This window comes from Cynara cardunculus, assembly GCF_001531365.2.
Source record: "Cynara cardunculus var. scolymus isolate 2C chromosome LG 4, CcrdV1, whole genome shotgun sequence".
NCBI lineage: Eukaryota > Viridiplantae > Streptophyta > Magnoliopsida > Asterales > Asteraceae > Cynara > Cynara cardunculus.
Window position 1 is genome coordinate 13,032,625 of NC_037531.1, and position 23,813 is coordinate 13,056,437.

Sequence of the window (23,813 nt, forward strand, 5' to 3'; positions counted from 1 at the left end):
GATGCTCTTCAAATGCTACAAGTAGATTGGAAACAACCCGATCCATTTTCATGTAATGAAGTTGCAGATAATTAAATGAACGTTATGTTGGCATCCCGTGTACATGGTTGTTGAATAGTAATACTTGGTACGGAGCCGAAGCATATATGGTTTTGCATGATTTGCGTGTTCTATTTTATGGGTGGTTTAAATAGACATAGTACATTCGTTCACATGGCTGGGTAACAGTTGATTGTGACACATTACCATTATAATAATCACGATTCATATATGTGGTTGTGACAATGTGGCCCGATACTATATGTTTGTTATGTGAATTATGCTTTCTTTTTCGTCTTCTCGTGTAGGTCAGCAACTAATAATTACTTATAAAAAGATCTAGGCATCGAAAGAGAAGTTCCCTTGTCAAGAATTCTTAATGAATAAGATCAAGGTGGTCAAATTCGATGCATCGTCTTCCATCAACAACAGAAACACATGATATATACAGAACAATCATCGATTACGATATTTAAATGTTATAGAAAAGTTGATATTATAACTTGGTGACGAAACGACAAAGGAATGTTCTTGCACCATACTTCGTTTGTCCTTGGGCATAGAGGAGAGAGGTAACGTTAGTCAAACTTCCCTCGTATTCACTTTTTGTACACTAAGGACGTTAAATGTGAGAACTAACTTGCATTTAGATATGACAAGTTCCTAGGGCATGTGGTCCGAAGTCTATGATAGAGTATGAACTGTGACACATGGTTGATAAGTTGGCACGGTTACTGCTTTGTTATATCTGATGGTTTATGAACGTGTTTTGTAATTTTCATGTTATTTTAAATGTGTATAATATATCGTAGTCAAAAAACTTTTTCATGCTTGCGTGATGTTGAAAATAACATATAATAAAAATCGAATTCAACGGGGTTTAAAGTTTAGATAACATCAAAATATGCATGTAATAATATCAATCCTTACGATAGAATGGGTCTAAATAGGCTTGTTAGACTCTTCGGTCATTATAATAGAGTACTTAATTAGGCTTTAAACATTGGTTGTTACTACAAAGTTAGACATATATATATATATATATATATATATATATATATATATATATATATATAGGCTTAATCAAATGAGAACTGATTAGTTTGTGGTAACTGTGAGATCCAATCTCAACCACAAATCAACGGATAAATTAGGTAATTAATAATTATGGTAGTTTGAGTTAAAATTATAATTAAAGGGCATTTTAGGTATTTTTAAAAAACTTCTCTCTCCTCTCTCATCTCGCATCTCTCCAACCTCCAATCTCCGGCCTCCGGTGAACAAAAATCCGGCAGGTACCAAGTAATCACAAAGATACACAATGTGATACCCATTGTGATATACAGTGGTACTCAAATGGTGTCACAATGGGTATCACAGTATATCACAATGAGTATCGTATTGTGTATCTTTGTGATTACTTGGTACCTGCCGGATTTTTGTTCACCGGAGGCCGGAGATTGGAGGTTGGAGAGATGCGAGATGAGAGAGGAGAGAGAAGTTTTTTAAAAATACCTAAAATGCCCTCTAATTATAATTTTAACTCAAACTACCATAATTATTAATTTCTTAATTTATCCGTTGATTTGTAGTTGAGATTAGATCTCACAGTTACCACAAACTAATCAGTTCTGTCTTGAATGAGCCCATATATATATATATATATATATATATATATATATATATATATATATCAAGAGATAAATCATTCTAGTAGCTTTTTATAGGACATTTCTTCAAAACGTTTTCTAGTAGCTTCACAAATCATTTTTCAAGAAATGTTTCATAAAAAAAGACTGATAGAACTTGTACTTCTTATGTTCTTTTAGGTCGTCTAAGGGGCCGTTTACCAAATACTTACTAGGGTAAGTGTTTTTCAAGTCACATTACCTTATCGGATTAATATGGTAAGGACCAATAAACTTACCTGGTAAGAGTGAGACAAGAAAAAAAGTCTTACCCGGTAAGTGAAGGCGATGACTCTTACCAGGGTAAACATTTACCAGGTAAATTGTTGCATACAATGTCGTTTTTATGAACTAAAATCTTACCGGGTAAGTAAATGATAGTGTTGAATTTTACCGGTAAACGTTTACCAGTTAAGTTCATCCTAACAACTAAGAATAAAACTTGTGAAGTCGCTTAGTTTCGTTCAAACAGTTTTGTGATATCTTTGTATAAGTCGCAAAATTGTTAGTCTTATAAACTTAAAAGTCCGTTCAAGTACGCTATTAGCATGGTTGGATGTCGTAACAATTTATTATACTGTTTGTTTTTATATAAGATACAAAATTGTAAGTCCTATAAAGTTAAAAGTGTCATTAAGTACTTTATAAAAACGATTGGACAAACATTTACTTTTGTAGCGACTTTTTTAACATAAAAAGTTGTAACATTTATTTGATATATGGTTTAATAATAATGTTCGAGTGATTAACGAAATACTTTAAATATCACTTTGTCGATGATTGAAAAATAAAACAAATTTCTAACGGTTGAGTAAAAGATATTGTATTTTGCAATAAAAGAAACTTTTGCATTTTAGACGAAATCGTAGTATGAAAATAAGTTACGTTATAAGTTTGTGATTTGTTTTATATGTATCATCATATATTAAAATTTATTCATATAATAACATGTATTATTTGATATTTTTCATTTAGTTTATCAGTTACTTTTAGTCAAATGTAATTAGTTTATCAGCTAGTTGATCAACATTGAGCTAACAACTAGCTTACCAAACATATCCTTATACTAATAACGAGATTATCATAACTTTTTTTTATTAGAATCGATTTGGTTAAAAAGTTGTGTGTTTTGTAAAGCAAGAAACTTTTGCATTTTTGGACGAAATCGTATTGCTGACAAGACTTATACCAATAACATCATTGTTATAACGTATTTATTATTGCATTAGGTGACTAGGCGAAGAATCGTGTGAGAAATAAAGTTATAATGAGAAGCGTAAGAAGAGAATATTAATACATAAAATAATATAAATTTTTACTTGGATCATAATACGAGTAACGAAAATCTAAAGTAAATAAGAAAAAAGAGGTAAAGGCGGTCAAGAAAAACACAGATGAATTTAAGATCACGAGATCAATCCTTTTTCACGAAAGAAATAAGCAGATTAATATATATTGCTCTTGTTTTGGACAAGCAACCATCGACGATCTTAGCATATCTCATAAACAACTCATCCATCGTTTCATGTCTGAGATGAAAATGACTCTCCATCATCGGCTCCACCACGGCTCGAATGGTTTTAGACACTCGAGTGCCTCTTGACTCCTTGAGATCAGTTGTCTCACCACCATCCCATTCTATCTCAAAAGCTTCAACACAATCGACTACAAATGATCCTTCTTTCTCGGCCTCATATTGTACTTCTTCTAAGCTTGGTGCGTAATAAGGGGTGTTAAACGAATCAATGCTTTCCTTTTCCACAAGTCCCTACAACAACATATATATCGTTTTTGTTCATTAGACTTTTTCATGACAAAACCCCACTTTCTCACATTACAACAAAATGATTCCTTTAGAGTCCGTTTGGTTTGCGGGATTGAAATTGAATTCCATTTAAATCGCAACATTTGGTTTAATGGAAAGTCCGAAATTTAAATCTTGAGATTTCAATGAAATCCTACAAACATGCCAATGAGGGTAGTTGGTATTTCATGGGATTTCGTATGATTTATTTGTAATAATTTTTCAAAGTTAGTTAAAACATTTGTTTCATAATAATCATTAATAAAAAGGCAATTTAATTGTTTTTACAAATTATTTATAAAAAATGGAATTCAATTCCATTTAAAATTCTACAAACCAAAAACACTAAATATTTCAAATCCTTCCACGAAATCTAAATCTCTCAAAAACATTTTGTCAAACCAAACACCCCTTTAGGACGCGTCACAGTAATTAGATGTCCTAATTGAATATTTTATTTACAAAGTCAGGTCGAGAGAGAGAGAGACAGCTGTACACACATCTAAAGCCATGCTCATTAGAGCACGAGCCAAAAGCTCCCAGTGATAGCAAGCTTCATCTGCTCGTGGGTCAGGGGACCGTCGACCTATGAATGATAGAACCATACGTCCCTTAGCAACCACTTCCTTAGCACGTGACCTCAAAAACAAGGAGAAATCCTCATGGAACTGTTGTTGGTATGCTTCCACTACGCTTGTGGAGCTACTCTTTGATATGTATACCTTCTCTTTGTTCAAATGGGTTCCAGCACAGGGTTCCAAACCCGATGGAACCTATTCATATGACGCAAGATGTACATCAACTTAGTTTTGCCAAATAAAATAACATTACCGATGTAGGGAAAGTTCATTTCGAAACAGTAAATATTTTTGAGAACCAATTATTCATGATTAATATCCCTAAATATTCAAGCATGACTAATAGTATTATTGCTTATGAATATCATGCATTTCCATTATTCATGAATAACTATCGCGATATTTCATCGTTAATAATTCATGAATAGTTGGTTTTATCGGTTCTCAAATGAATATATGCCCCTATCAATATATTTAATCATATTAAAGTATGTAAATTTACCTGAGAGAGCCAATGGAGGCTGGAAGAAGAATGGACGAAGTGAAGGCTATGGGAGGGAAACAATCTGCCATAAAAGGAACCTGGCAAACCCCAAATGTAACAGTTACCTTTAATGCCACAATCAAGCTTTAGTTTCTTGTAAAGCTCTGGCAGTGATTGAAACACATAGTTGAAATCGTTGCCAGGGAGGTCGTTCAAAGAGATCCTTAGTTCAGGCATGGGCCGACCCATCCGATCACTAGCAGCTTGCACCATATGCACAATCTTAGAGATGACGGTCAAGCAGTTGGGTCCAGATGAACAACCAAGGTCGGCTACCCCCATGCTCCCAGGCTTGACCTCCCATAAAATGTTCACAATGGCAGATTCCAACATTGAACTACCATTTAATATGATCTTTTTCTACGATTGTGTAAATATCATGACATAAGTAAACAAAATGATGAAAATAGGTATCTAAAACTAGAGGTTTTAGGGAATCTAGTTACCTGAATTAGGGAGTTTTTGGCATAGCTAGTCTCCCCTTCTCCTTTGTTCATGTGAAGAACTTGCATGATTTAATTGAATGTCTGTATGTTAAGAATAAAGCTTAATTTGATGAAAGTGTAAGAAGGAATCATGGGTACATATAGGCCAAGTGACTTGTGAACATGTGGTGTTCATTTGTTTCCACTTTGTATCCTTAGATGGATCCAAATATTAATGATAAGAGTATTTAGGTCATTAGTCATTCTTATGTAACTCCAGGTCATTAGTCATTCTTATGTAACTCCCAAATATTTTAATTGGGAGTTACAAATCCTACAATATCTCAAATTGATCTTCATCTAATAATGACATGAAGATTCAAATATGTTCATCTTATTGACAACTAATTCACATATGAAACCACCTACAACGAACATCATGCACGAACAGATATAAAGTACAGGTATCGGTTTTATCTGCACAACCCCTGTTTTTGTTAATGTGCATGTCTCATCGTCGTGCACGTGTATCACTACGAGCATGCATCAAGGTTGAAGAACATGATCATATGACCAACATATATCGATTATAGTGTTCATTAGGTTCACACGATGTAGCTAATGTTCATATATCTAGGGTTCACACCATAGGGTTCACATGAATGTTCGTACCTTGATATAGGCACGAAGATGAACGATTGTTCATACACATATTAATTAATACAAATTTTTGACCAATTTATCCTTTGAACAATTGTTCATACACATATTAATTAATATATTAATTAAATTATTGTTTATTTAATCTCATTTAATAATAACCGTTAGATGAGAAAATGAACGATTAAGATGGGTTAGCATAGTTTGCACAAAATATTGGGTTAGTATTTGAACCAGCCCATATATATATATATATATATATATATATATATATATATATATAATGAGGAGAGAGATAAATGCAAACCAAATTATCTGTACAAACCGTAGAAACTGTCGATTTCATTGTTTATTTTAATAAAAAAAAACATAAAATTATTTAATGTGATTAATTCAAACGAGAGTTTATGACGTATAAGTGGAGTAAATACTCACGTTTCTTAGAAAGACATATCATTCATCATGATTGTGAAACAAAAACAAAAAACACGAAACACTTTCATTTGTATAACGTGGTGTCTACATTTTTGTGGTGGCCGTGGCCCTACTATTTTAATTATTACTAAATTATTAAATTAAACATTGAAAACTATTATAATTTGTTTGGAGTTATCGTTTTTTTTAATTTGTTCTATTCCTATTATTATTTGTTTTATTTTCATTTAAATGTTTTTATTTTTTTATTACTATTATTTTGACATGTTTTAGTATTTTTTTTTTTTCTAACATCTTAACCATTATGCAAATTGCTCATCTTTGGATGAGATAAACTAAATTTATTTTATTTGATCTGATCTGATCTGATTTATTATTTTTATTGATATTGAATTTATTTATACTTATTTATCGTTGTTATTTGAAAATTATTGTACATAATATCACAAAACAAACCCTTATAAATTCAAAACAGATAATTACCCGCAATATACCTTAATTCACCTATAAATACTTGTTTATTATCAATATTATGTTCTCAATTTCCATTAAGTCAGCTTCTGCAACGACACATACAACAATGTTATGACCAAAAAGTCTTTGGTCTAGCGGTATCATAGTATTTGACCTTCAAGAGATTTTGGCTTAGCGGTATCATAATCTTTGGTCTCCTACGAAATCAAGGGTTCAAACCTCACCAAAGGTAAGGAAGATGTGTAAGTGTATTTGTTGCATTTGTCGTATATAAATATTATATACATCAAAAAAACAATGTACGGTTTTAACGTTATTAGTTATCTTAGCGACGAGGTCATTGCAATGCCATCTTTATGATTAAAGCAACAAAATATGGGTTTATAACGACGATAATTTTCTGCCAAAATTTTGAGGACAAAAAAGGACAACATGTCATCAGTATAGTCTTCTAAATTTTGGGAGGCAATTGGCCGACTAGCCTAATATGATTGAGAAAATAAAAGAAAGCAACAAGATCTCATATCTATAGGTCTTTTATATATATATATATATATATATATATATATATATATATATATATATATATATATATATATACGAGGCTGGTTCAAATACTAACCAAAACTATTGTGCAAACTATGTTAACCCGATCTTGATCGTTCATTTTCTCATCGAACGGTCTTTATTAAATGAGACTGTAAAAATAATCATTTAATTAATATATTAATTGAGATGCCTATGAACAACGGTTCAGAGGGTACTTTTGTAAACACATCGCATGAACACGGTGAACATTTATATGAACACGGTGAACATTTATATGAACACGGTGAATATTCATGGACATTACATGGATATGAACACCATGAACACCGTGAACATCGGAATTACCTCATGATCAATTAGAGGGATCTTAAAAGATTTGTAACTCCCAAATAATTATTAGGGAGTTACATAAAGGTCAAATTACAAAATGACCCTTGTATTCAATTTATAACTTACATTTGAACATAAAGTAAAGAAAAAATGTGATTGGTTGATATTGGTTAGTAGAGTTAACACAAAAAAATGAGTTAGTATTTGAATCACCCTATATATATATATATATATATATATATATATATATACATATACACATAGATATACTTCTCGTTTGAACATGATACTAGATTGGTTACCTTCACATTATTTTGCTATATATGAAGTGTCAAATGTAAAAAAGTGGCTCATGGGTCACACGAAAACAACTTGTTCTCATGTGAAGGCAACCCCTTAACACTCTATCACAATATATCTAGACTTGGGATCATGCAAGACCATCTGTTTTCACGAGACCCGTGAGACCATTTTTTTATACTTGAAATTTCACAACAAAATACAGTGAATGTAACCTTCACAGTGTTTTTGCTGTGAAGGTTCAATTTTTTTTACCTTTACAATGTTTTACTATGAAGTTTCAAGTATAAAAATATGATATCACATGTCTCGTTAAAATAGGATGGTCTCATGTGAACTCAATAATATATATACACACACCTAATATTAGGAGTTTAATCATTTAAGAAATTCATAAATTGTAAGATCCGTGAAATTTAATATAAACCATTCATTTTAAATAAATTGTTTTATAATTTATTTAATGATAAGAGGTGATTTAGTAATTTTATAAGGAAACAACTTAATATATTTAATATAGTCAACTATCTCTCTCCTCCTGCAAACCCTAATCACAGCATTTTTTCTACCCAGATTCCTGACCACTTTTGGGTACCACAGATTCAGCGACAACTTCAGTCGATCACCATAACACAGATCCGACGACCATCCTCCAGTCCCATACCAAAGATCCGATGACCACCCTCCAAACTAAGGGTTACACCACAGATCGACGACCACCCTTCGGTCACCACACCATAGATTCGACGATCACCTCCAGTTACCATAGATCCAACGACCACACCATTATTAAGGTTCGTTAATGATCTTGAAACTTACATTTTGGTTGCTTATATACGATCTCTTACACCCCCTTCTTCCAGTTTACGTTTCAGGTCGGTGACACCCGTGGATAACGAGGAATACCGGATGACCGGTGCTGCAAGTTCAGATCTATCAATTTCCTGTCAAGGACCCAGATTCATCTATTTGAAGTAGATTGGAAGAAGCAAACATTGTTTCGTGACGACGTTATTGTGCCAATATGCACATTGTCATCCCATCACAAAACCACCGTTTATAGAGTGTGCACGCTGTGCCCAAAGTGTGGTGTGCAGACTGTTTTCACAGTATATACCACAGGGCTGTACAAGAAATTGTTTTGGCAATGGCGTTGACATTGTGATCGCAATATTTGTATATCTAGGGTTGTACAAAAATGGTTTACAGTGGTGTTTACATTGTGCTTACATTATTTGTATATCTAGGGTTGTAACAGGAATAGGTGGTGGTGGTGATGGTGGTGGTGGAATGTCTTGATGACAAAGGTGAGGTGAGAGGAAAGAGAGAGGAGAGATGAGATTTTATAAAGGGAAAAGTACAATAAAAACCAATGGACTTTCTTGTTTGGAATGATTAAGTCTTTAGACTTTTTTTTGGAACAAATAAGTCCTTGGACATTCCAAAACATGTTAAATAAGTCYTTGGACAATTTTTTGGAACAAATAAGTCCTTGGACATTCCAAAACATGTTAAATAAGTCATTGGACAATTTTTTGAAACAAATAAGTCATTGGACATTTCAAAATATGTTAAATAAGTCCTTGGACAATTTTTGAAATAAATAAGTCATTGGACAATTTTTGGAATAAATAAGTCCTTGGACATTCCAAAAAATGTTAAATAACTCTTTGGACAATTTTTGGAACAAATAAGTCATTGAACAATCNAATATCCTTGTATTAAGATTTTAATTTAAAATTACCAAATTTATAAATTTCCTAATTTATCTATTGATTTGTGGTTAATATTGGTTCTCACAGTTACCACAAACAACTCAGTTCTCCCTTGAATAGGCCCCTATATATATATATATATAGAGAGAGAGAGAGAGAGAGAGAGACTACGATCAAATACAAACCGCTTCTTTTTATACAAATCCTATAAATCAATTTCATCCATTCATTTTTATGATTAAAAGCCATTATTAAAAGAAGTTATTTTGATAGAGTGAAAAAATAAAAATAAAAATTGTTATTATTTTATCCAAGAAAGGACAAAACTGGATATCAACATTAATAAACAAAATAATAGCTTTAAAATCTATATATACGATTTTTTTTTTATTAGAATGGCTTTAACAAAAAAAATGTTAGGAAAATATGGGAAATCATATATTCAACAAAAACTTTCTTTATTTTATAAGTAAATATTAGAATTAAATGAATTCCATATTAAAAATAAAGTTACCTATAAACAATAAAAAGAGAGATATTTTAATAAATCATGAAACATAAAAAAATATTCTTTAATCAAACGATAAAGAATAAAACGTTTTCAAAACTGAATGAAACGTTTTGAAAACTGAATAACATAATTTCATTAGCGAAATTGGTTTCATTAGTGAAATTGATTTCATGAATGAAACATTTTGAAAATTGGATGAAATTATTTAATTAGTGAGATTTGGTTTCATGTTTCCTAACCAAGATGAAGTTGGTCTCATGGTTTCTAACCAAAATGAAATTGAGTTTATTAATGAAACTAAATATGATTCAATCAATGAAATATTTTGAAAACTGAATAATATAATTTCCTTAATGAAATTAGTTTCAAGGTTTCTAACCAAAATGAAATTAGTTTCATGAATGAAACATTTTGAAAACTAGATAACATGATTTCATTAATAAAATTTGTAAGGAAATCAATTTATTCATAAATTTTACAAATGAAACAAAACAATATACTCAAAATCTGGAAAATATCACAACTATATTATTATTAAATCTGGAAAAAATTGAAAATTGACAAAAATACCTATTTCTTTTGTTATTATGAAAATGGAATAAATAAATTGTTAAGAAAAAGATGATTATATATAAACTTTGAAATTGATGGATTTTTATTTAATAAAATAATACAAAATATTAATGCTGGTAAGTATCTATTAAAAACAAATTGATTGATCGTTTCCTAAAAAACCTTCTAATCTGTATAATCTTCCAAATTTAGACACAATTAAAATATTATCAAAACTATCTACTATAAAGTTAAAGGACAATCATACCCTTATGCATTAAAAATAAAAATAAAAATAGAATTATGTTATTGGTTGATGCTAGTTTATATGAAATAGATGGTTTGCAAAGTAAACTATATATTAAATATTTTAGTGATATATAAAACGAATTTGACAAAAACTTTTGCAACTTATAAAGATGACATGTTATCGCTATAGGTTGATTGGTTTTTTTAGTGAACCGAAACAATATGGTTTGGTTAGGGTATTATAATCACTTTCTTCTACCACAAATCTCTGCATCTTCAGGCCTTTAGCCCTAAAATTCATCGACTCTCCTCGCGTCTTGATCGTTACCTCTCCATCGTCAATCTCTACATCTCTCACCTTGATCTCTTCCTCGAATTCAGGTTAGCTTCTGTAACACCCCATTTCACATTTGTATATTGCCCACATATTTCTTATAACATGAAATTCAAATATTTACACATTGGTCACAACTTACTACATTACAAAAGTAGCTACAAACTTTTTCCATACACACACAGTACAAGAGTTGTAAACATAACAAGTTTTCAAGTAAAAGTAATAACATCTTTCAAAAATCCACACATATAATGCAATATAAGTATTATCATATATTAAAATTTATTCATATAATAACATGTATTATTTGATATTTTATATTTTTCATTTAGTTTATCAGTTACTTTTAGTCAAATGTAATTAGTTTATTAGCTAGTTGATCAACATTGAGCTAACAACTAGCTTACCAAACATATCCTTATACTAATAACGAGGTTATTATAACTTTTTTTTTATTAGAATCGATTTGGTTAAAAAGTTGTGTGTTTTGTAACGCAAGAAACTTTTGCATTTTTGGACGAAATCGTATTGCTGACAAGACTTATACCAATAACATCATTGTTATAACGTATTTATTATTGCATTAGGTGACTAGGCGAAGAATCGTGTGAGAAATGAAGTTATAATGAGAAGCGTAAGAAGAGAATATTAATACATAAAATAATATAAATTTTTACTTGGATCATAATACGAGTAACGAAAATCTAAGGTAAATAAGAAAAAAGAGGTAAAGTGGTCAAGAAAAACACAGATGAATTTAAGATCACGAGATCAATCCTTTTTCACGAAAGAAATAAGCAGATTAATATATATTGATCTTGTTTTGGACAAGCAACCATCGACGATCTTAGCATATCTCATAAACAACTCATCCATCCTTTCATGTCTGAGATGAAAATGACTCTCCATCATCGGCTCCACCACGGCTCGAATGATTTTAGACACTCGAGTGCCTCTTGACTCCTTGAGATCACTTGTGTCACCACCATCCCATTCTATCTCAAAAGCTTCAACACAATCGACTGCAAATGATCCTTCTTTCTCGGCCTCATACTGTACTTCTTCTAAGCTTGGTGCGTAATAAGGGGCGTTAAACGAATCAATGCTTTCCTTTTCCACAAGTCCCTACAACAACATATATATCGTTTGTTCATTAGACTTTTTCATGACAAAACCCCACTTTCTCGCATTACAACAAAATGATTCCTTTAGAGTCCGTTTGGTTTGCGGGATTTGAAATTGAATTCCATTTAAATCGCAACATTTGGTTTAATGGAAAGTCCGAAATTTAAATCTTGAGATTTCAATGAAATCCTACAAACATGCCAATGAGGGTAGTTGGTATTTCATGGGATTTCGTATGATTTATTTGTAATAATTTTTCAAAGTTAGTTAAAACATTTGTTTCATAATAATCATTAATAAAAAGGCAATTTAATTGTTTTTACAAATTATCTATAAAAAATGGAATTCAATTCCATTTAAAATTCTACAAACCAAAAACACAAATATTTCAAATCCTTCCACGAAATCTAAATCCCTCAAAAACATTTTGTCAAACCAAACACCCCTTTAGGACGCGTCACAGTAATTAGATGTCCTAATTTAATATTTTATTTACAAAGTCAGGTTGAGAGAGAGAGAGAGAGGGAGAGAGAGAGAGAGAATTGTACACACATCTAAAGCCATGCTCATTAGAGCACGAGCCAAAAGCTCCCATTGATAGCAAGCTTCATCTGCTCGTGGGTCAGGGGACCGTCGACCCATGAATGATAGAACCATACGTCCCTTAGCAACCATTTCCTTAGCACGTGACCTCAAAAACAAGGAGAAATCCTCATGGAACTGTTGTTGGTATGCTTCCACTACGCTTGTGGAGCTACTCTTTGATATGTATACCTTCTCTTTGTTCAAATGGGTTCCAGCACAGGGTTCCAAACCCGATGGAACCTATTCATATGTCGCAAGATGTATCAACTTAGTTTTGCCAAATAAAATAACATTACTGATGTAGGGAAAGTTCATTTCGAAACAGTAAATATTTTTTAGAACCAATTATTCATGATTAATATCCCTAAATATTCAAGCATGAGTAATAGTATTATTGCTTATGAATATCATGCATTTCCATTATTCATGAATAACTATCGCGATGTTTCATCGTTAATAATTCATGAATAGTTGGTTTGATCGGTTCTCAAATGAATATATGCCCCTATCAATATATTTAATCATATTAAAGTATGTAAATTTACCTGAGAGAGCCAGTGGAGGCTGGAAGAAGAATGGACGAAGTGAAGGCTATGGGAGGGAAACAATCTGCCATAAAAGGAACCTGGCAAACCCCAAATGTAACAGTTACCTTCAATGCCACAATCAAGCTTTAGTTTCTTGTAAAGCTCTGGCAGTGATTGAAACACATAGTTGAAATCGTTGCCAGGCAGGTCGTTCAAGGAGATCCTTAGTTCAGGCATGGGCCGACCCATCCGATCACTAGCAGCTTGCACCATATGCACAATCTTAGAGATGACGGTCAAGGAGTTGGGTCCAGATGAGCAACCGAGGTCGGCTACCCCCATACTCCCAGGCTTGACCTCCCATAAAATGTTCGCAATGGCAGATTCCAACATTGAACTACCAACTAATATGATCTTTTTCTGCGATTGTGTAAATTTCATGATATAAGTAAACAAAATGATGAAAATAATTATCTAAAACGAGTGGTTTTAGGGAATCTAGTTACCTGAATCAGGGAGTTTTTGGCATAGCTAGTCTCCCCTTCTCCTTTGTTCATGTGAAGAACTTGCATGATTTAATTAAAGGTCTGTCTATTAAGAATAAAGCTTAATTTGATGAAAGTGTATGATGGAATCATGGGTACATATAGGCCAAGAGACTTGGGAATATGTGGTGTTCATTTGTTACCATTTTGTATCCTTAAATGGACCCAACATGTTTTTTTTACACCATTTTGTATCCTTAAATGAATCCATCATGTATTTTTTTACATTTTTATTTTCTGTTTTGTCCATTATTGTAATGTAATCATCTACTTATTCTTTTTTCGTGTTAGTTTTTAATAATATTTTGTGTATAAAAAGAAAAAGAGGTTCAAAGAAAAATACGATTAAAATAAGAAAACACAAGAATGATCAAATCATATTTACTTTTACACTGATATCACATACGATTATGTAATACGGTTGACATGAGGGTGTGTCAGCGACTTGGCTCGAGACCTAGGTCATGGCCAAAGTTGTTTCTTAATTACATGTGATTTCAATGTAAACTTTCATGTGATTTTGTCATTTCATGTTCTCTTAATTTAACATTGACATTGTTTCCGCCTTTCTGTTTGTATTGAACTCTCTCTCTCTCTCTCTCTCTCTCTCTCTATATATATATATATATATATATAATGAGGGAAGGGATAAATGCAAACCAAGCTATTTGTACAAACAATGAAAACTGTCGATTTCATTGTTTATTTTAGTGAAACATTTTTCATGAAATTGGTAAGTATGATTAATTCATTTCATGATGAAAATATTTCATATATTTTTGTTTTTATGTAAAAATTAAATTGTTTCATGTATTTCTTATTTTGATTAAATTTGTTATTAAAATTTATATAATGAAGATGATAATGTCTATAATTATTTGAAACAATTTTATCGTATTAAACAATTTCATGAAAAAATTTCACTAAAACAAACAATAAAATCAACGGGTTTCACGTTTTGTATAAATGGTTTGTTTTGTAAAATATCCCTCCCCTATATATATATATATATATATATATATATATATATATATACACACACACATATATATGAGCAATCAAGTGCAAACCATTTATATTTGTACAAGCCGTGCAAACCACCATTATTCGTCGATTTTATTGTTTAATTTAATGATTTTGTTTAATGAAATTATTTAATATTATAAAATTGTTTCATATAATACTTATACAATTTTAATGAAATTGTTTCATTTTTTCTTGAAGATGATAATATACATGATTAACACTCTCCACAATAAAAATGATTAATCAATCTATCATAATTATAAAAAAAAAATAAAAAAAAGAAACAATTATTATTAATTAAATAAGATTTGTACGATTTATACAAATAACATAATTTGAAAAATAATTAATCAATCTTTCATTTAAAAAAAAGTTATACCATTTCCACTCAAACGAGAGTTTATGACGTGTAAGTGGAATACGTACTCACGTTTTTTGAAAAGACATAACCATTCATGATTTGTAAAACAAAAATAAGAAACACGAAACGCTTTAATTTCTATATTTTTGTGGTGGCCGTGGCCCTACTACTTTAATAATTACTAAATTATTAAATTAAATATTGAAAACTATTATAATTTGTTTAGAGTTGTCGGTGACCTGGTAAGCGTTTACCCGGATAAGCGATTGGTAAACGGCCCCTTATTATTGTAAGAACGTTTCAGATATTTTGATATTGAATTTATTTGTACTTATTTACTGTTGTTATTTGAAAGTTATTGTATATAATATCACAAAACAAACCCATATAAATTCAAAAAAGATAATTACCCATAATATACCTTAATTGACCTATAAATACTTGTTTATTATCAATATCTTGTTTATATCAACACCATAAAATTGGTAGAAATTATAGTTGTAAAAACAATATTTATATATCTATAATCTGTATGTTTATAACTTTATTTTTATCCATGTAAAAGCAATAACTATGGATAATCTGATGACAACTTCTAAGCATTATAAATCATTTTTTCTGCACATTATTGTTTACATCTCATATTGAATCAAAGAATGAAAGAGACATGTGGGAGGTGGATACAAAAAAAAAAGGGTTAACTTTTTTCTCAATATTGCTTGCATCCCGCTTTGGAAGATGGAATAAAAGTGGCAAGAGAAAGATTGCTACAAAAGAAAGGGCTAAAAATGGAATAAACATACTTTTCTTGGATCTCGACCTTTTGCTTAAGATCAAATATAGTACATGTTTTTAGTTTACATATCTGTGATGAATCTTAGGTTTTTTGTTTAGACCAAATATATTATATGTTCTTAGTTTGATATCTAACATATGATTTTGCAGCTTACTAGGTATTTTATTTTTTATATGGGAATGTCTACCCATTATACTACTTGGTGATGTAGTTATTTATCTGTCGTGTTGGTGTTACTACTATCAAGGCTTGACGTACCTCTCTAATTTATAATTCAAATATTATAGAATGTTACGGTAAAATGTTGTATTTGTTTTTGTCAGTTTAATATATGATATGTGGGTCATCGACCCCACTGGATATTAATTTTATTGTTTTACGAGGGAACATCCATTATCTTAGTTTGGTGATGTGGTTCTTCATGCATAGTCTTGAACTTCCACTACTGTTGTTACAGCTTACGCACCGCTCAAATTTTCACTAATATTATAGAATGTTTTTTTTTTCATAACTTCAAATGAGATTTCAATTAAATTTGTTATAAAAATTAAAATCGTGATTTTGTCATCTTAGATGAGATTTCAATTAAAACTGTGATTTCAATTAAAACTGTGATTTCAATCTAAATAAACTACTAACATTAATCAAACATTTGTAGAGTACATTGCACGAGTATAGTTAGAGAACTTAAATTAGCATATGGTTCTAAGATTGTTGTCAACTTCTTTTAAAAACTTTTAATGTTAATGAGTAGTTACCGCACGTATTTTCCTAAAACTTGTTTAGAACAGAACTTCCAATTTTAGTTTATAACATTACTTTTGAACATGACATTATAGCCACCGCACATATACACACACACACACACATGAGATTTTTTTGGAAAATCCATAAAATTATGATAAACTTGAGACTAATGCATCATGTGTTATTTTATATGAATTTTTTTATTTATAACTAGAATTTAATGTAGTGGTTAACATATATTTGTTTCACATGTACTCGAGTCATAATTGAACTGAATACAAATGAAACAAACACATTTTGAAATAAATATATGTTAATCAATACATCAAATATTACACTTATGAAAAAAAAATTATGTGAATCATAATTTTAAGGTAAAAGTTCTCACGAATCTCATAAATTTTAAAGTTCTCAAATGATCAAGCTCATATATATGTATATATATATATATATATATATATAGAGAGAGAGAGAGAGAGAGAGAGAGGGAGAGAGATTGTGACGTTCATACAAGAACAATAATTAAATAAGAGAAAATAAAAATGGTAAAATTACATGTGATTTTAAATACAAAACATGTTGTTGTTACAAGCTCTACGAACCAAATCTTTGTCTTTAATTTTTGAAATCTAGAGAAGGTTATCAAATCAATTAAAAACATAATTAAAGTAAATTTAAGAATTGATGTAATCCACAACCCTCAATCATATAACGAAGAGACAAGATTAATTTGTAAGATTTGTAAAAATATTTGTCGTTTTATCTCTGCCTATATATTTAATTTAAAAAAAGTTGTCAATATTATTTAGGTGACGTTTGTTTTTTAAGAGGTGCTGAAGTTTGAAGTCTTAGTTTACTTCTTATTAATAAGATATGGTGTTAAAGTTTGAAATCTGAATCAATAAGACTGTTTGTTTTTATAAACTGACAAACGTCTGAAGTTTAAAATTTTAATCAATAGTTTGTTTTTGTAAAAGCAGGTGCAGACATTTTATATAAATTCTCTTGATTTTCATAAAATTTTCATTGCTGAAATTCATCTCAACAATTGGAAAGTTACAGATGGAACATAGTAAGAATTTGGATATCTTTCAAAAGTATTGATCTTTCCGCAAACAAACTCACTTACGGCATTATATATAATATATATATAGAGGGATGTTAATCTACACCCTTAGACATTCCTACACCCTATACAACCTTCATCTCAACCATTCAATTTTTAATCAATTAATTGTTTCCTAATATAAAGTATTAATCATAATTAATAAACTCTATTCATATTCCATAAATATTCAAAACATAATAAATGAACTCCAATCATTTCTATAAATATCTCAATTAATTGGGTTGCAAAGGTTGTACAAATGCACAAGGTTGTAAAAGAAATATACCCTATATATATATATATATATATGTATGTATATATACAAGGTTGGATTCACGTGAGACCAAGAGTGAGACCCGTAAGACCAGTTTATGTTAATTGATCAACTTTATAAACTAATGATCTAATGGTTTAAAGTTGCACGGTGGCAATTTTGTGATTATCGAGAAGGCTCGTGGCGTTTATGAATGTTCAGATTATCAAATTGTAGATTTAATCCAATGGTTGAGAATTGGTCTTACGGGTTTCACGAAAAATCATTGTTTTCACACGATCTCAAGTCTATATATATATATATATATATANAGAGAGAGAGAGAGAGAGAGAGAGAGAGAAAGAGAGAAGGTGGGACATGCATTTCACATGGGTGATGAAAGGACGGTGACATCACTGGCAACGAAAAAAGCAATAGTCAAAAAGAATTAAGAAAATAATAAATAAAATGAATTAAGATATTAGTTTAACTCTTATTTATTTAGATTTTATTAAATAATAAGAGACTTTTATAATAAAAAAACAAAAAGTCTAAATTACAAAACATACGAATAAAATTAAACATAGATAATAATTAAAATTTAAAAATGAGAAAACAAACAACAACTTAAATCGATTAAAAGGTCATCCTTCTTTACTTCATAACGTTGTCAACGATATTTGACATGACGATCCCATAATTAAGGACCACACATGTTTCTTATATGTGGTCCCTTTTTCAAGTACGACGTATGATCGGATTATTATTTTTTAATTACATCTCACTATTACTTCTATATTATATTATAAAACATTTAACAAAAACTCTTAAAAAACACTTTTTATACGTAAAGTACTGTTTATTCATGCATATTACTTAAAACTCAATATTGCAAGTAAATTGTGAGTAAGTACAACTTATTAAAGCTCTATATCTGAATTCGTGTAACTAACTGCAGATAAACATAATCAAATACAGGATAAACATCTCATTTTAAATATAAAAAATTTAAAATATAATTAGAAAAATCGTTGAGTTCTAACAGAATACTTAATTATTATCTTTATAAAATGTTATATTATTAAACCAAAAATAAATTATTTCGTTATTAAACTTAAATTAAATTATAATAAACAAATAAATTAAAGAAATTACAAAAAAAAAATAGAACTTTTAAATAGTTGATTTGATATTAACATTGATATTTTTTTTTCAAACTTTTATGATATCTTCAAATTTATATTTTATTCAAAAATAAAATCATTATTGTTTTCTTGAAAACACATAAAATCGTATTATAACATCGACATAGACAAATAATAAAATAGAACATTAAAATCGAGATGTGTCTCGCTGCATTGCGCGAGTACTCTTCTAATATTTTTTTAATTTACAAAAAAATACTTATAATGTTTTAATAACACCTATTCAACTATAAATGTTACAGTTTCTGTAAAATAAAAATGTATAAAATAATTATTTTTGTGAGGAAAAAAATTAAAACACAAAATGTGTGGTGATTTAGGTGTTGACGAAAAGGTGTTCAGATAGGATGGGGTCCAGTATAAATTACAAGTTACGACGATGATATATCATTTAAGAACTTGATTAATATTTAGTTCGTTTTAATTTATATGGTTGTGATTACAAGAACTCTGCGAACCATGGAATTAGAAGACGAAAACGATGGACTTTAGTGGATTCTATAATTTCACATCCAATACAAATGTTTATAGCTATCTGAATAGGATTAGAAGATTGAACTATATATTCACTGATAATAATGTGTATTTCATGTGAACCACGTTATAACACGTTTCATTTATGGGACGTCACTTTTCTTGATTTTTATGGTAGCGCCATTTGCATTGGAATATTGGATACGCATGTGCTTGGTAATCACCATGTTGGTGATGTCTGACAGGGTCGGCCATTGGGTGTGTTGGTGGTGCCGACGCACGAGGCCTCCGATTGTCGAGGGTCTCGATATTTTCTTATAATTAGAATATAATGAGAAAACCCAGAAAATTAAACGAAACACGTATCAACTTGGTTGGATAATACGTTAAATTGTGTAAGTTGCATTAGGTTTTGAGGGGATGTTTGGAATTGTTTATTTGAAACAACTTATTCTTTTTTACAAAAGCACTTATCAACTTATTACAAGTCAGAAGGGTTTAACTTCTTCAAAAACTATTTATTACCGGTTTGACACCAGTATAAGTTGTTTATCCAAATATTTAAAAGTGCTTATTACCTGTACCACACCGAAATAAGTCAATAACTTATTTTTATAAGCAATCTCAAACACTCCATGAATCTCGCTGGCACCATTTTCCTTTTTTTTTCTAAAGTAATTTTCAATTATTTTAACAATTTATTGATCATATAAATTGTTTGTGATTTCATTATTTTTAACATGTCTTAATTATAAATTCAAAAAGAAAAACTATGACGTAACTATTTTTTAAATTTCTTGAATTTTATAATAATTTATGTGTATAAACCTTTTTAATTATTTATTCGTTTTCTAATCACATATTTATGTGAGAATCAGGGTATTGGTTAAAAAGTTCGGGGTTGTTTTTTACTAATGGTGGTAAGTTAAGGGTGTTGAGTTGATTATGTGTTTAAAATGATTTAAAAACCTCCATTGCCTCTTATTATTGTTGTGATTAATATAATGAGATAACTATATGATCTTATGTTATAAACTTTCCTTTTTACAATGTTGAAAATGGAACTGTATTGTTCTTTACGTGGGAGTTTAGAAACTGAGTTTATGTTATTATTAACATAATTTTGTATTTTGATATGTAAATATCAAATGATTGGAATAAGAGTGGCACAATCAGGAAATGTGTATTTTGGATGTAAGGATGGTATAATCAGGAGAAGTGTATTTTGGATATAAGAGTGACATAATTATGAGAGTTGTATTTGGGGATAAGGGTGACATAATCAGGAGAGGTTTATTATGGGATAAGAGTGGCATAATCAACTATATGTGAAAACTGGGTTTTTAATTTGTCGCATCCTTATGATGCGATGACATTGTGTTATTGCACCTGTGTGATGCGATGACTTGGGTTATCGCATCCTTGTGATGCGAGAAGAATGTTAGTCGCATCCTTGTGATGTGACAAATTGACTTATCATATCCTATTGATGCGACAAGTTGGATTTATCGCACCGTGTAATGCGATGAGATAGGGTTCTCGCACCAATGTGTTGCAAGGAACTGGGGTTGTCTCACCCATGTGATGCGAGGAATTTATGATTTTATCTATATGATAGTTATTTGATGCGATAATTGGGTGATGTCTCATCTTATAGATGCGGCAAAAGAGGTTCGTTTTGTTAAAACGATGTTTATTTGTTATTTATATAAATATGGGTTTATAAAAATGTTTTGGTGCTTTTTCATCTTGTAATAACAAACAAACGGATTTCTCACTAGACCTCAAGGTCTAACACTCATTTGTATTTCGAAATGTGCATTACAGGTCAGGCACAATCTGATGGTAAGGGGAAAGGGAAAGTATGAAGAATATATGATTGCTTTTTGGGATAATGTAATATCTTTTATACTTGAATACTTGTTATGTATACAAGTTTTGTAATGGGTTTTTGTGGAAAATTTTGATAGCTACTTTTGTAATATAGCTTTTGTATATATAGTCGGACCAAATATGTAAATTATATTTCATGATATATGAAATGTGTGGTTATATGCAAATGTGATCTTGGGGTGCTACAAGTTTTGGTATCATAGCCTGAATTTAAGAGATTTAGGTATGCCTAGACTTAAACTGTATTATTTGCATACTAAGGATCCCTGACATATGTAGAACCTTTGGAATAATTATGATGGGTTAAGAGGACGATATGTAAGGTAAATTCAAATTACAACTGGCAAATGTAATCATGTGTTTACAGGTACATATTTATTTTTGGATACCTTATTATATTTGAGGAATGTGATTATGTGAATATTAAATTTTGCAAATTGACAGATGGCAAACCAATCAAGAATGTCTGAAAGGATCACCCTCATCAGCCCAGACGAGAGAGAAAATTCATCTGAGAATATTCCTAAAAATCTACCAGTGGGTTGAGGTAGAGGGAGAGACCGGGGCAGGGGATGCGGAAGAGGAAGAAGTAGTCATCCTGAAGTTCATCTAGACCAAGGTGAATCTATTCAGGAAAATGTTTATGAAGAACCAATACAACATCCTGAGTATGTTACTCACGATATGTTAGCTGAAGAAATGAGTAAATTGAGAAATACTTTGCCATCCATTCTGGGAGTTCTAGCCAGAGTGGAAGCAGAAACAGTAGAGATTAACTCACAGATCCAATTTGCTAACACAAGAGGGGGTGTCATTAAGATGTTTTTATAAACCCCCAACTTTTTCTAGAGAAAGAGATCCTGTAAAAGTAATGTGTTGGCTAAAGGAAATAGAAACAATTTTTAATACAAGCAAGTATTCTTACGAAGATAGGGTCAGATTTACCTTAACGATGCTTAAGTCCAATGTTTCATATTGGTGGGATGTTGAATCTTTGGCGGAACCCAATATTTTACAAACTATGTCTTGGATGGAATTTGTTGATCGATTCAAGGAACAATTCTTCCCAAAAGCGGCAGTAAGATAACTAGAAGAGGAATTTTTAAAGTTAGAGTAGGGAAACCAAACTGTTAGGGAGTACACAGAGAAATTCATTGAACACTCCCGTTTTGCTGAACACTACATTTCATCATAATCTCATAAAGTTGAGAAGTATATTTGGGGATTAAAGCCTTCAATACGAGAATTTGTGATTGCGATGAATCCCTCAACATTCTCATTGGCAGTAGACGTGGCAGAAACACCAGAAAGAAATAAGAACCAACGGAGGGAAGAAAAAATAGTTGAGAATAAAAAGTGGAAGGGCTCTTCAGCTGAGTATAGAAGACCAAAGTTTGTGAAAACAGAGAACCCTCCGCTTCAACGATTCAATGAAAGACCATGTTAGAGATGTCATCAAGTCCACCAAAGTGACTGTAATTTTGAACAAAGAAAATGCTATAGATATGGAGAACAGAGGCATTTGTCTAGAAATTGTTGGATGCCTTAATGTTGTTTTCATTGTAATACTCTTGATCACATCAAGCCGAAATGTCCTCAGTTAAAGACTCTGAGATTGACTTTGGGTGGAAATATTTCAAGTACTCGTGGGGGAGTCAATATTAGAAGAGATGAATCTGATAGAGATAGGGCAGGGTATTTCAGATTGTATAATATTTTATGTTAAAAAAGATTTGAAAAACTGAATTTTTATAAGAAAAATCCGGCCAGACTTAGGACCAGAGCTGAATTGGTTATAAAAGTACTTTTCTATTTAAATTTTACTTTTATTAACCATTATTCTAAGGGAAATGCTACTGTCATTCCTTAATAGGAATGTTAAATGCTTTAAAAATTGAATCATCATTAAGTAATATAAAATCTTAAAACCAATCAATTAAATAATATAATATATTTTATTATTATTGTTTTATATATT

At 30.6% G+C, this 23,813-nt stretch overlaps 2 protein-coding genes across 2 annotated transcripts; both read right to left on the minus strand.

The window, feature by feature from the left end:
* Positions 1-3,141: 3,141 nt before the first annotated feature.
* Positions 3,142-5,165, minus strand: LOC112511778 (jasmonate O-methyltransferase-like). Its single transcript, XM_025117541.1, has 4 exons — positions 5,100-5,165; positions 4,612-5,013; positions 4,032-4,304; positions 3,142-3,495 (listed from the first exon to the last, which is right to left on the minus strand). Exons 1-4 carry the CDS (start codon positions 5,163-5,165, stop codon positions 3,142-3,144), a joined length of 1,095 nt encoding a protein of 364 aa, XP_024973309.1.
* A 6,762-nt stretch (positions 5,166-11,927) lies between these two features.
* On the minus strand, positions 11,928-13,999 carry LOC112511724 (jasmonate O-methyltransferase-like). The gene is made up of 4 exons (XM_025117442.1): positions 13,934-13,999; positions 13,446-13,847; positions 12,868-13,140; positions 11,928-12,315 (listed from the first exon to the last, which is right to left on the minus strand). The coding sequence occupies exons 1-4, from the start codon at positions 13,997-13,999 to the stop codon at positions 11,962-11,964; spliced, it is 1,095 nt and encodes a 364-aa protein (XP_024973210.1). The 3' UTR covers positions 11,928-11,961.
* Positions 14,000-23,813: the final 9,814 nt, after the last annotated feature.

Coding starts and splice junctions, on each gene's coding strand:
- LOC112511778 (XM_025117541.1), bottom strand. CDS start 5,165: ATGCAAGTTCTTCACATGAACAAAGGAGAAGGGGAGACTAGCTATGCC. Junction 5,014..5,099: donor CCAAAAACTCCCTAATTCAG/GTAACTAGATTC, acceptor ACACAATCGTAG/AAAAAGATCATATTAAATGG. Junction 4,305..4,611: donor GCCTCCATTGGCTCTCTCAG/GTAAATTTACAT, acceptor TCATATGAATAG/GTTCCATCGGGTTTGGAACC.
- LOC112511724 (XM_025117442.1), bottom strand. CDS start 13,999: ATGCAAGTTCTTCACATGAACAAAGGAGAAGGGGAGACTAGCTATGCC. Junction 13,141..13,445: donor GCCTCCACTGGCTCTCTCAG/GTAAATTTACAT, acceptor ACATATGAATAG/GTTCCATCGGGTTTGGAACC. Junction 12,316..12,867: donor TAATGAGCATGGCTTTAGAT/GTGTGTACAATT, acceptor ATGTTGTTGTAG/GGACTTGTGGAAAAGGAAAG.